The sequence below is a fragment of the Phragmites australis genome, chromosome 2 (genome assembly GCF_958298935.1).
Source record: "Phragmites australis chromosome 2, lpPhrAust1.1, whole genome shotgun sequence".
In the NCBI taxonomy this organism is placed as follows: Eukaryota; Viridiplantae; Streptophyta; class Magnoliopsida; order Poales; family Poaceae; genus Phragmites; species Phragmites australis.
Window position 1 is genome coordinate 1,692,033 of NC_084922.1, and position 14,253 is coordinate 1,706,285.

At 45.1% G+C, this 14,253-nt stretch overlaps 2 protein-coding genes across 2 annotated transcripts; both read left to right on the plus strand.

Moving 5' to 3' along the window:
- Positions 1–11,472: 11,472 nt before the first annotated feature.
- LOC133909751 (RING-H2 finger protein ATL39-like) lies at positions 11,473–12,713 on the plus strand. The gene has a single exon (XM_062352308.1). The coding sequence runs from the start codon at positions 11,729–11,731 to the stop codon at positions 12,404–12,406; it is 678 nt and encodes a 225-aa protein (XP_062208292.1). The 5' UTR covers positions 11,473–11,728; the 3' UTR covers positions 12,407–12,713.
- A 558-nt stretch (positions 12,714–13,271) lies between these two features.
- LOC133910283 (RING-H2 finger protein ATL39-like) lies at positions 13,272–14,042 on the plus strand. Its single transcript, XM_062352794.1, has one exon. The coding sequence runs from the start codon at positions 13,452–13,454 to the stop codon at positions 14,040–14,042; it is 591 nt and encodes a 196-aa protein (XP_062208778.1). The 5' UTR covers positions 13,272–13,451.
- The last annotated feature ends 211 nt before the right edge of the window (positions 14,043–14,253 follow it).

Genomic DNA, 14,253 nt, shown 5'->3' on the forward strand with positions numbered 1-14,253 from the left:
TCATATACTACTCCTATGTCGTCAAACTCCAAGCTGCCTACTAGTATTTTATCGTTGGCTTTGTTGTTTCTGAACCTTTAATTTGTTTGGAACTGAGAAAGAGCTGCATGACAATGCCGCTGGCCTTCCTCAAAGCAACCAAAAGGGTAGGGTTTAATCCACGCTTTAAGCCTTAGAAAACAGTAACCACAGACTCCCCAGACCTAAACACCACTTCCCCCTACCCTATCCACCATGTGATTGGCTTGGCCTCTTTCCCTGCTGCTGCTGTTGCTGTAGCAGGACTGCAGGAGGACGCAGCAACAGCAACAGCAACAGCAGCAGCTTTGTGCCATCTATGATCTCTTGTATCTATCACTGGGCAAGGCAAGAATGACACAAGGAAAAGGTTCTCTGTCTCTTTGCGTGTCATTTGTACAGGATTTGTCTGTCCGAAGCCTCTGCGTGTGTGTCATTAGCACAGTACACAAGCCTTTTTAACCATTTTACTACTGCACCACAGGCGGGCCGGCCTTAGGTATCTCCAACTATCTCGTTAGCTGCAGTAAGTGTAGGATTTAGATAGAGGATACGAGGAAAATGAATACACGTCTTATCAAAAAAATTCGAATTGAATGATTTTTTTTTCACTTAACACACCTTAAAAATTAGGTAGAAACAAGCAAAGAGAAAAACAAAGAAAAGAATTAATAATTTATAACTTTATGAATTAGATATGAACACAAGTTTCTATTTAAGATCATTTTATGACCTTAGTTATAAAAAATCCACAACTTTAAAAGAAACTCAAGAAAATGATCATCATGTGAAAAAACTTTTCAAGTTGATAACTTAGAGGCAAGATAATGTGAGGCTCAAATTTGTACTATTATACGCGCATTTTATGCCCCTAGTAACAAAAAAAATCAACTTCACAAGGGTGAAAAAATTGTAGCTAAAAAAGAAAAACGAAAATCATAATCGAAAAAGAAAAACTTGCAAGAGAACCAAAAGCAATAGAAGAAGATGAACACAAGCTAATGCGAGAAAATCAATTTCATTAAGCACAGAGGTTAGCCTTATTTTAGTAGACTACAAAGTATTTTTCTCTCACAAAAGCTCTAATTTATTACAAAAGCTAAGCCTATCCTCTCATCTCCTCCAAAATCTATTACTAGATTCTCAAATAGCGGGCTCCAGCTCCCCTACAGCTTTACCCCTCTTTTATAGGTATAGAGAGATGTCTTAGCCCTTAAGTCTCCTTATTTCCAAAATATCCATCACTTATAATAGCCTCATACCTACTATCGGGGTATTTTGTTATATTTTTCGCTACGTCCATCGAACGGCCGTGACACCTCACGACTTAGCTTCGCATTGACGCTTGCTTTATGATGATACCACGTGCACAATATTAGATAAGCAAACATGTTCCTTCAAACTCCAAAAACATCTTCAATTAGCCCAACATCAAAATCCCTGTCGAAGGACCAAATTCATGAAAAATTATGAACACCAGATGTTTCGGTGTGACTCGTCTCTGAACACCGGATCATCCGATGTTTGTACTGACTTCTCTGCTGAAAACCTTCTAAAAAGCCCTACGGTGAAACCTCCAGTGTGTACCAAGCCCATCACTGGATTATCCGGTGAGTACATCTGCATCAGACCCCTATTTTGCAACCTCTCTGATAAATGGTTTAGTGTACCCTCTGGTGTTCACTCTGCTCATCGCTGGATTATTCGGTGTGCATCTTCTCTCTAGCACCAAAAACATAATTCTCTGGAAAATTGTCTGGTGTGTACTGAGCTCTATCCCCGGACCATCCAGTGGGTCAAACTCTATCTAGCACAAAAAACATACCTCTTTGGAAAATGCTCCGGTATTCACATCCTTTGAATACCGTCCATCCGGTGCATAGTCCAAGTTTTATCTCTGTATAGAAAAAAAAAACTCCGGTGTGCACTGCCTCTTATCACTGAATTATCCAGTGTGTATAATTTCCTACATATCGGACCATCCGGTAAGTACAATTTCTCTAAACTCAGAGACAAAAATATAAACTCCATTTTTTTCACCTTTGGTCAAACATGATTATATTTGCAATATATAGACATGCTCATGTAACCTAAAACTCATCAAACCAAGACTACAATCTTGTCAACTCATCACAAATAAATCAAGATATATTTTTCACTTGGTTTCTCAGTAAGATATCAATATCATATTTTTGTTTATATAGAGTTAATGCGAGAAGAGAGAAAAACTAGCTACTAGTGTGTAGCTACTCTATAGTGCATTTCAAGATGCTTGTAGATTTTTAATCGCTTATTACATATGGATCCATATTAAACTAGAAGGAAACAATATAACTAGTTCATTAAAAGAGTTGTGTATTGTATTATCTAGATATGATATGAATAATTTTTATAGATAGTGCTTGACTATATTGTTGAAGACCTTCTTACCTAGCAGTGGCTGATGCAGCAGTTCTGTAACACATGTCAGATGAAAGAGAGAGGGGGGGGGGGGGGGGTGGGCAGCTTTGCTGGCTTCTCCTCTCATCTCCTGTCTGATTGGCTTCCCCATAGACTCCCTTGTCTGCTCTCTTGTAACTTTAAGGCTGGTAATATAATTGGCTATGGATAGAGGAGACGGTGAGGCATGTCATGATTCTTGCAGGCTCCTGCCTTGGTTCCCTCTTGCCCCATTGAATGAGTCGGCATAGTTGCAGAGTGCTTTGAAAATAAATTTTATAGGACCCGGTTCTATAAAAACCATCTCCTTTGTAACGATATGTGTTCACTCTTTCTTTCCTCCTCAGTTCAGCCGTTAAATCAAAAGATAGATAGTGTAGATAGGATCTCACGTAATCTTTCTAGATAAAATCCTATAAAATTTACTTCCGAATGCTTTGCTTGAAAGATGGAATGAGCAATGAACACTTCAATCTATACACCCATACTACTACGACACTGATGAGTGTTCAAGTGGCTGTCACAAGATACTCATTTGCAGGCTTTAGCCTGGCCCGGCAGCTATGGTTATATATTGTGGGAGATATTTTTGCTATGACAGGAACGCATAGAGCTACCTTTTTCTTGGACGTACCTGAAGTGCAATATTATACTACAGGTTAGGATTTGCAGTAGTATGTGAATCACATCCCTTGTCTTTCCACTACCGGATTTTGATACTTTGCCGTGTGCCCACGGCACACGGCAAAGCGCTAAAAACACTCGGCAAAGTGTTTGCCGAGTGTAACACTCGGCATAACACTGTCGGCATACACAGTGCCGGCAAACAGCTGTTTGCCGAGTGTTTTATGTCGAGCACTCGGCAAACATATTCGCCGAGAGCCAAATACGACACTCGGCCAAAAAAACCGACCTAACGGCGTCAGGCCCGTAACGGCCGCCGCTTTGCCGAGTGTATAATGTATACACTCGGCAATTTCACGAAATGTAGTGACGTGAAAGTATTTTCTATGGCAAACCCCACTAATACATACACCAGGTATAGTGATACCTCGGATACTAAAATCCGATAGCATTATTCCTCTAGAATTGTGTTAGTATGAACCTGTTTTCCACAGATAGTTCATGGCAATGCTGAGTTACAACAATTTATTCATTACAGTTCAGATATATAGGCCGTCCAGTATAAGACACGAACTACAACACTATACGAGAGAGTGGTTAGCACACACCTTGAGTTCCACACTGCATGTGTTTCTTCACCCTGATCCTGAATCGAAATTGTATCTGTAGCTTGCATTGCTTACATGTTTCTTAGATCCTGCATAAAATGTAGTGCGTTTGCGGTAGTATTTGTGTTTATACTTTTCCAACCAGTGGTATAATTAAAAATGAGGCTCAAAATTAACACGAGTATGAGATTATTCAAGTTTTCATGTGCCAGTGTACAATCAACCTATGTGTTTTACGGCAATATTTTGTGTTTATAATTATCCAACCAGTGGAATCAAACTGCGGTTTACAATTAGCACGAGTATGAGATTATTCAAGTAGTCCAGAGCCATTGTACAATTAACCCGTTCGAATATGTGCGAAGAATATACCATTTTGCTCTTATCGATAAACTCGAAGAATGATGTTTTTAACCTTTGAGAGTCAACAAGATACTAATTTGATCGGCAGATTCTCAAGACACCTACTCGGGGGCCCCTTGTACCTGACGAGGAACAGGACGATGCCGTGCCGGAGGAGGAACAAACGTCGCATGAGCTGGAAGATGAGATCAACTGCTCCATAAGCACATGGATCGGCTGGTGTTGGATCAATCCAAGGCTACGTCGGGCATCCTCATCTCACCAGAGATGGCTGCTGCGTGCCCACTTACTGGGGTCGGTCACCACTCTCTTACATCTCTCGTGGCGACTAGAGAGAGTTGAATAGACGTCTCAACAATTTCTTACGTAATAGATGATCTTCTTTTATTTTTAGGTCGTGTTTGTTTCCTGCTTCTGATTCTGCTTCTGCTACTGGTAGAAGCCAGAATCCAGAACAAACGGGGTTCTGGAGAAGCCAGAAGCCTGCTTCTGAGTAAAATGAACTAAAGCTGAGAAGCTCGCTGAGATATGCTTTTCTGAGAAGCTATGTGCTAAGAAGCCAAAAATTTATTGTAGAAACCAACAACCTATTTCCAAAAGCAGCTTTTCAGACAAGTCAAAAGTACAGCTTTTCAGAAAAGATCAAAAACAGAAGCTCAAACAAACACGACCTTAATCACCTAACGCACCTCAAACTTTAAGTGAGAGCAAAATACTCGAAGAGACAAAAAAAAAAGATAGAAAAAAGATAGAATCTATTGTACCTGAACAATCCACCTCGGTTTTCATGTCTCTGAACTGAAAGCATCTATTGTACCTGACGAGGAACAGGATATGATGCCGTGCCGAAGGAGGAACATGTGCCACAGGAGCTGGAAGAAGGGCTCAGGAGAAGCAAACGCAAGCCCAAGCCCAATACACGGATGACGGGCGCGGAATGGATGGCGAGCCCACACGGCACGTGCGGGCGACTAGAAATAGGCGTGAGCGAGGGAGAGGATGACAGGCTGTGTTTTGCTGTAAGAACAGACGAACTCTTTTCTATCTGAGCGATGAACTCTCCACCCCAATCCCCTTCTCCTTCCTCCGATTCCTGTCTGTGACCTCACACAGATTACATTATTACATTTCTAGTTATGTATGAAGTATTGTTATAATGAATTGCTTTGTTCATATCGACGACAATATCAGAAGTTAGGAACAATTAAGATGATATGGAAACCTAACAAAGTTATTGAATTGTGATATATAATATGCACCAAGTAGTCAAGCAGGTGAAATAAAGGTGTCGCATTTGATATAACTCAATATCCAAAAAGGTTATCCTTCACTTATTTCGTTCCGATGAAAGCCTTTTATCTTGAACTACCTCGATTACCTTTAACAGACCTCTGATTCACCGCAATCACCTGGGATCATACTAACATTCGAACAACATAAAGATCTAGACTACTTCAGTTATTTTTGACAGACCTCTATGTGAGTCACCTCAATCACTTGGGATCTATTCTAACATTTAAACAAAGGTCGCATCTAGTTCGTCGAGTACTGTCAAGTGTCAACCATGAATGCATGGTAGTTCAGTCTAAACTACTTCATCCAACAAGATACACACTAGCTATACTTCACAAAGCGAAACAACGACATGTACCATCACGTCTAGCTTGGGAACCAGATCCCCAACCTTTGTAAACAAAAACAAGGGATGTGCGACGTCGTGGCCACTGGATGAGGAGACACACGCGAAAGCTACATGGCCTGTGGTGTACAGCAGCATCTGCCGCCTTTTCCTTCTCATGCACGCATCCACCTCAACAAACCATCGGAATCACATGCGTTTGCACGGCCATTCATACGCTACCAAAACACTGACGAGCCCCCGCCGGTGACTGTAGCCGGAAAGGAACAGCTGATCCTCAGATTCGGGGAGCACCACGGCGCTCTCAACAAGAGGTGTCCGACCCGTCGGTACTTCACGTCCAAGTTCAATCCACCAGCCGACAGCGATGCACGCATGACGCAGTGGTGCTTGCAGCTGCATGCGGCTGGTATCGCGGCAGCTCCGACACAATGATGGCCGTCGGGATCGCCATGCACGAGAGGCGGCTCAGGCCATGTTCCCATTCGCTGCCGGGCAGCCAGGCCATGGCAGGCAGGCGGCCGGCCACTTGGTCTTGATCGCCCGGCCCCTGTACCGCCTGCAGAACTGAACATGAGAAGCACATGAGGACCGTAAATGCAGCACTGGCGCGGCTTCGTACGTCGGTCGTACTGCCGCCCCCGCCGTGGCCCATCGTCCCATGGATCGGCCGGCCGCGCTTGGTTAAGTGTACGTACGGCGTGGCGCTGGACGTGATAAATGAGATGCCATGCTAGTGGAGTGCTCATGGGGCCGCTCGTTCGATCGAGACCTGTAGATTCTGCCGCGCGCGCGCACATAGTTGGGTTTGGACGAGGCATTCGCCGACCGGTCGCTCACGCTCCGACCAGCGGCGCGAACCGGCCGGAATGCGAAGCAGCTACTTGGCGTCAAGTGCTGAACCCTGGCACATGAACAATGGAACGGCCGGTAGTTGCGATATTGCCGTGTGATGTTTTTGTTATTGGACGGTTATTTTCTCTGGGACTGGGAGAGAACGTCGCTTTCATGCATGTGGAGTGGACTAAGACGGACAAGTCCGGCAGCGGCGAAAGGGAAGAGACGATAGCTGTTGATCAGTGATGAGCTGACGATGGCGAGGTGGCATGCATCACCGCTGTACCCGCTGAGGCCAGTGCTGTCACTTGCAGAGTTGCAGTAGTCTCCATATGCATGCAGTTAGCAGTGGGCTGAAAGCGAGAACTGCCATCGCGCATGCATGCATGGCACCACCACAAGCACCGCCATCTCCGGCTATTCATGCTCGTGATATTTTTCGTACTCGTATAGGAACCAAACTGTTCCGCACGAAACTCTTGGGTTCCAAACAGAATGCCCCGACGGGGCTGTGTTCTTCTGACAGTTCGGACAATCACGTCGGAAGTAATTAATTTGTGTCACGTTTAGCATATATAGACTGTTCGTAGTACTAATCAATACTGTAACTCTGTAAGATTAGATGAGATAGATAGTATCCTATAAATGGGTAATTTGTCTACAGGATATTAATAAAATGTGATTTAGTCTGTTGTTAAATTTTTTTTCTTATTTGTAGGACACTATCCAGTGTCCTATAGACAAAAAAAGTGTCCTATAGAAAATAAAATAACAGTGTTCTACAGATAAATTTACGAAAAAAATAGTATTCCCTGACAAATTTTCCTATCATATATCCTGCACCATCCAGCTAGCTGTACTCACTTTTCTCGCAGTAGTGCCCGTAGATAGTTGACGGCTTGTCCTTGAGATCAAGAACTAATAGCAATGGAGGTTGGAAAAGAGATTTAGGGCACAAGGATAAAAAGAAAGATAAAATAAATTGTAGTTTGTTCGATAGGAGGTTGTCTCGACCATAGCCCTTTATATTTACATGGAGGGTTGGTCTTACTTCATTTTGAATCAGAATCTATCAAAAACACTTCCAAATCTAACTCTATCTCATTACAGATATCCCGATTTGACTCGGATCGGAAGTTCCGATCATGTCGAAATGTCCAAATTTTCCAATCATGTGGCTCTCAGGTTGGCAAAATAATTAATTGGATGTCCTGACTCAGACATCGGAAGTTCCGAATTTTTTCAACCACAAAGCTCTCGGTTTGAAAAAAAAATTAATCTGAGGTTCCGATCTCAACATCAGAACAAGTTCTGATATGTTGAAACTTCCAGCTTAAGAATCTTTACAAAATGTCAATTTTGGTGATCACAACTGTCCCTCTAAAGAAACGAGACGGGATCTTGGTAGCGCGCCGGAGCACCACACGCAACGACGCGTTGGCGCCGGTAAAATCGTCGATCAGATCCATGTGAAGAGCTTGCGCGTAAACTTCCAACAGGGTTGCAAAGGGCAATGGGGCCTGCGCTTCTTTTGGCATCAGTGCCTCGACGCATCCGACTCATCTGCTACCCTGCGTGGTGCCAAGTTATGATGGCTCTCAGCAAGTGCCCCATCGTCAGGTACAGCGTTTAGCATGGCCCCGCCGGACGACAGCGCTGCAAGATGCGCATTTGTGGTTGTGGCTGGGGGACCTCCATGGCTGTCACGCATCCTTGTCACAGTGAGCAGGGGACGCTACCTTAACTCTCTCCACGACAAAGGAAACATCACGATGCCCATAGAAACCTGACGTGGCATCGCTCCATATGAATGATCTAGGAAGCTAGCCCCTGAAGCTTCATTTCACTAGAGGAATTGAATGATTGTCTGTAAACCTTAGGTATGTACTCGTGACCAAGGATGGTCAATTCTACATACACAAAAGCCAGCAGTGTGACAATGAATTGTAGACAAGCAGTGTGTCAATTCTACATACACATAAGCAAGCAGTGTGACAATGAATTGTAGACAAACAGTGTGTCAATTCTAGGGATATTTACTCATTTGCTACCTTCAAGAAGTAGCAATTGCTGCTGTGAGACTGACATGCGAAACTCTCTAAGTTTATGCACGTGAGGTAGTATGGCAAATAAAATACCACTAGAGGTCTCCGGTGGCAAATAAGCAAATGCCCCGTCAATTCTACGTACACATAAGTAAGCAGTGTGACACATACGTCCTTTCCGTCGTTCCAGCACCCAATTCCCTGGGCCGCTCGCTGGGAAGGCGCGCACCTGCTGCCCATCCGGCCTCCGCAAGCTAAGTCGTGTGGGCTCGTGGGTGCAGTCAGGTAAATCCAATGTACCGTCCCAGCCCACAGACACTTGGGGCCTGGTGCCGGCCCGAGAACGCCACATCGGCGGCCCCGGTCGGCCGGCTTCCCCGCGGAAAGTCACATCACGAAGGCCCAACGTGTCGATTCGATTGTGACCAGCCTCCCTGGGAGTCGTGGTGGTGCGGCGACGCACAAACACGGCACGGCGGCATGGGCGTGAAAACGACACTCTCCAGGATTCTTCTACCCTGCAAAGCGTCAGCGTTAAGGATTGGAACTTTCACTGGTATCTCATACTTATACTCAGATTGTTCCTTCTTGTAAAGTATTGCTGCTCCCGGTCCTGCAAACACTACGATGCGTTTCCCTTGAGATTTCGATGCTCTTGTTTGTCGTCCAAGTTCTCGAGTTTGGTTCGCAAGTCAGCACAAGCAAATTTCGTTGACTCCTGATCCCGGAAGCTTCCTCGCCCCTTCGTAGATGCACTATAATCTACAGACAACCTACGTGACAGCGATGTCTCGTCAGCTGAAAGCTAGCGAACCCTTAACAAAATCTTCTGCTCCACCGGCTCATCAAATTAATCCACATCGCCTGATCCTGCACGAACGACCATTCTCGCGCCACAAGCAACGGGCTTGGAATTCTTCTCGGTGGAAAATGCAAAAACCCCCACCCCAAAGTTAGTTTGATTTTGAGATTCCCATAAAAGTTATTTTGTTACAAAACCTCCTAAAAGACAATCTGATTTTGAGATTCTTTTTTTATTTTATATATACACACGATAGTACTATTCTATACTTAGATCCTTATAATAACTATTCTACATCCCACCCCGTCTCGCTCACCCACCCAGAACAAGTCGTTGACCCAGCTCCCAGCGTGCGCCACGCACTCACGCCACGTGCCTCGCCTCCTGCGCTCGCACCTGCCTACGCACACCACATGCCCCCGCCTTGCGCCGCCACGTGCCCTTCGCCCCGCATGCTACTACTGAAAAATAATACTAATATTACTGAACAAACTATTGATACTATTGATAACTACTGACATAAATTACTAGCAACTACTGAAAAACTAGTGACTAAAACTACTGACACTACTAAATAAAACTACTGACACTACTAGCAACCACTGACAACTACAGACACTTCTGATACACTACTAAACAATTTTATTGTGACTTAGAACTACTGAATATTGAACTACTGACACTACTGAATATTCTTTTATGATTTAAAACTGTTGAACAGCTACTGACATAACTATTAAACAAAACTACTGATAACTACTGAAGCATCCGAATCATAGTAAATTTCTACTCAAATTCGAGTTATAGTAAATTTTCACACTATCCAACTCATACCAAAATTATTGAAAAATCCGAGTTACAGTAAATTCTCATACACCTGACAACTATTAAAGTATTCGAGTCATATTAAATTTTCACACTTGTACTTGAAAGCATCCAATCCATAGCAAAATTACTAAAGAATTATTGAGTATTACTGAATCATAGCTACTCAACAACTATTGAAGAATTACTGGATGACAGCTACTAAATAACTACTGAGCAGGCAGTACAGGACGAGCGATGGTGACAGGCGGGGCCGAGCGAGCTAGGCGGCCACGTGACGCGCGTGAGTTCAGCTGGCGCGACGGGCGCACGACTAGGCTAACCCGGGGTGTAAAATGCTAGAATAGTATTATACACCTAGAGTATACAATAGCACTTATATATGCACACACGTATATAGGTTTGCACACTATTTCTTCCACTATTTCCATATTTATATCCTTAATTATTAATTATCAAAATCTCATTAGTTATCCTCCAACTCTGTTGAAATGAAGGCGATTAGATTATACACAATCAAGGATCCGACTATACTAGAACTCATCTAATCGGGAATGGTTCAAGGCAAAAGATATTCTTTCTAGTTAGGAATCTTCTCTAACTAAATAAAACCTTTTTTGGTAAAAAAACGTTCTCCAACTGAGTTCTACTTGTAGAGGCCTATCTAGTCGAAAATTACATCGCAAAAGCTGAAATGTTACTTTCTCATTTTCTATGTTATCAGAGAATATCAAAATAAATATGCCTGAGGAGAGTTGAAGTAATCATGTTGTCTATAAAATCAACTTCGAAGTTTGAAACTTGTTGATGTACGATGCATTTTGGAGGCAATAAGATTCATGAGTGTGCAAAACCTATATCTATATATGTATATGTATATATATATATATATATATATATATATATACAAATAGCACTATCTTATATAATTCCTAACTAGGTAGATCGCAATATATATAATTATAAAAAATGCAAAAAGAGGAATCTCAAACTTATATAAATGGGGGAAAATGCAAAAAAGGAATATCAAGATCAAACTGACTTTTAGGGGGAGGAGGATTTTGCGACAAAACAATTTACAGGGGAAACTCAAAATTAGACTGACTTTGGAGGTTGCATTTTTTGGCAAGGGCTACCGGTGTGCACCCTGTCCACCCACGTTTGAGCGCTGCTCGACGCGCGTGCTCACTAGGTCTTTCCATAAATAGTTCTAGCACCTCTCCCGTGCCTGTTACCACAAGTGGTAGTGCAACATCTCCGTGAGTCTCTCATAGTGTGTATGCACGTATAGTTTATAGGTCTAACTTGCGCGAAGGGGTGTGAGTTTACACGTATGGTCAGTTATTGTATACGCGTTGATATGATCACAAAGTCCGTCCCATGCAAAATAAGCTTGTAACGTGTCATACACTCTAAGCTGACTATTATTTCCTCTCTTCTTACTAAGTTCTTGATTACTATCTAGAACCGAAAAAACTGCTTAAGCTTAGCGCGCGTAGAGAGGGCATAGTAACAGTACTCCGACTCCATGTCGAGCCCCTCCATGGGGGGCGCCCCGCCGGCGTTCGACGGCGACGCGAGTCCATTCACGCGGCAGCAGCAGAGATACAGCTTCAACGGAGGCATCCTGCTCACGGCCGTCATCATCCTCGCCATCCTCACCGTCGTCTTCGTCCTCATCCGGTTCCTCCTCTCCCAGTTCGTGGTGCGCGGCCGCGGGAGCCTGGCCGCCGGCGTCCGCCGGTCCATCAGCTCGTTCGGCAGGAGCGGCCGCCACGGGCTCGACGCCTCCGCGCTCGCTGCGCTGCCGGTCACGGCGTACCGCCGCAAGGACAACGACGGCGGGTCCACCAGCGGCGGCGGCGCCGCGGCAGCGTCGGGGACGACGGAGTGCGCGGTCTGCCTGTCGGAGCTCGCGGACGGCGAGAAGGTGCGCGCGCTGCCGAGCTGCGGGCACGTGTTCCACGTCGAGTGCGTCGACGAGTGGCTGCGCTCCAGGACCACGTGCCCGGTGTGCCGTGCCGAGGTGCAGCCCAAGGGGAGGGGCGGCGTGGAGGCGGTGGCGCAGCCGTCGGCTCCGGCGCCCCCGGCGTTGTTCGGTGTGGGGGGCACGTTGGTCGTGACCGTGGAAGGCGGCGTTGCGGAGACGAGAGACGCGCGCACGTCAGTGTTGGGTTCTGGTCAACCGGCCGGAGCTATGGGGTAGGTCGGCAGATGTGACATCGGCACATTTCGACTGTTTCTTATGGACAGCACTAGGGAATCAGTATATAATACATGTAATTAAGTTGTATATTACTCTACTTTTTTTTAGAAAAAGTTGTGTATTACTTCGTCTCGTGTGGAGATGATACCTTGATTTTGAGTAGGTACGGTGAACTTTGTGATCACTGGTTTTATGAACTAAAATTGGCTTTAGGCTTGCTCCCCAGAAAGAGAATAAAAGCAAGAATCTTTGTTGTACAATTTATACTCCTTTTGACGAAGACTGTATATATATGTAGGTGCATATTCAGTTAAGAGTCTGTTTGTTTTAGATTTTGATTTTAATTGGTCGATTCATCCACATGGGCTCTACAATCTTGTCCATTCTACATCAGGCCAGGGCACTAGTGGTGTCTGTGTAGGCTATATGTCACTAAAGAAATTGAAGATGTGTTTCTGTGTAGAATTGCATCATAATATTTAATTGATGATTTCCATTGTTATTTATTTAATCTGTGATCGTTGTATTGAATAAAAAAATATATTGTTATGGGAGTTAAATTAACATGATGATGCCTCTTCATCACATAAATGTTCCCATTCTCAATAAAAATTCAACTGCAACTTCAAATATATCTAAAATCTTTCGTGCTTGCATTTCCGCAGCAGTATAATGTTTTCTATAAACTCTATATCGCAAGTCAAAACTATATGCACACCACCACACTTTACTGTATTTCTCTGAGAACTTTACTGCATTTGTTTATATCCAAGTGGTCAGCGACCCAAAACATTTTCAGGTCCTCCTTGCGAAAAAGAAATAGCATTAGCGCCACGGAAGCGAGGGAAAAAATGCAAGAGCTAAAAAGGTTAATATTCTTCTTGTAGTTAACATTTGTTTGTACATAGCTATCTTGAATGTGTAAAGGCTCCTTTTAGAACACAGAAATCTCGCAGGAATTAGCCTACAGAAGTCAGGCAGTGTGCATTGTGCAGCGCGCTAAACACCGGTGCCAACGGCCAAGGTTGCTCACGACCTCGCCATCATGTCCTCAAACAGCACGGCCTCGCCGGGAGCCGTCACCCCGTGCTGCAGCGCCACGATGCTGCTCGCGGTAGTCGCCATGTACGTCACCTTCAGCTTTCTCGTCGTCGTTGCCTTCCTCTTCCTGTGCTTCCTCCTGCAGCGCCGGCGCTGGCGCCAAAGTGCAAGGCTCCTGCAGGAGGAGCAGCCGCGGCCCAATCTCGGACTCGACGCCGCCGCCATCGCTCTGCTCCCGTCCTTCCCGTACTGGCGACCCATCGCCGACGCCGAGTGCTCGACCTTAGCACTGGTCGAGTGCGTGGTTTGCCTCAACGTCCTCGACGAAGGGCAGATGGCGAGGCAGCTCCCGGGGTGCAAGCACGTGTTCCACCAGGAGTGCATCGACGTGTGGCTTGCGTCGCGCGCGTCGTGCCCGGTGTGCCGCGCGACGATCGATCCGGCGCGGGGCGAGGGGAGGGCCGCAGCGTCGACGTCGGCGTATGTCGTGCCGGTTGAGACGTCGGAAGATGAGATAATGACTTCATCGTCGACGAGAGGGGAGACCGACAGAGCCCTGTGGACGCGGCCGGAGGCCAGAAGCGGCTTGGTGTGACGGCGCACGGTCGGCGTCATGCAGAGTTGGGTGGCAATCATTTTTTTTTAACAGTAAGACTCATGAGGCCGGGGACTCAAACTCCCCGACCGGTTCGATCCCTCTCTGGAACTTTGTCACCAGGCTGTAAGTCCGATAGCGTGGTGGTGGTTTGCTAGCTCATACTACCATATGATCTGCTTCGGGATCATCAAGATTGCAAGCAACTAGA

Coding starts and splice junctions, on each gene's coding strand:
- LOC133909751 (XM_062352308.1), top strand. CDS start 11,729: ATGTCGAGCCCCTCCATGGGGGGCGCCCCGCCGGCGTTCGACGGCGAC.
- LOC133910283 (XM_062352794.1), top strand. CDS start 13,452: ATGTCCTCAAACAGCACGGCCTCGCCGGGAGCCGTCACCCCGTGCTGC.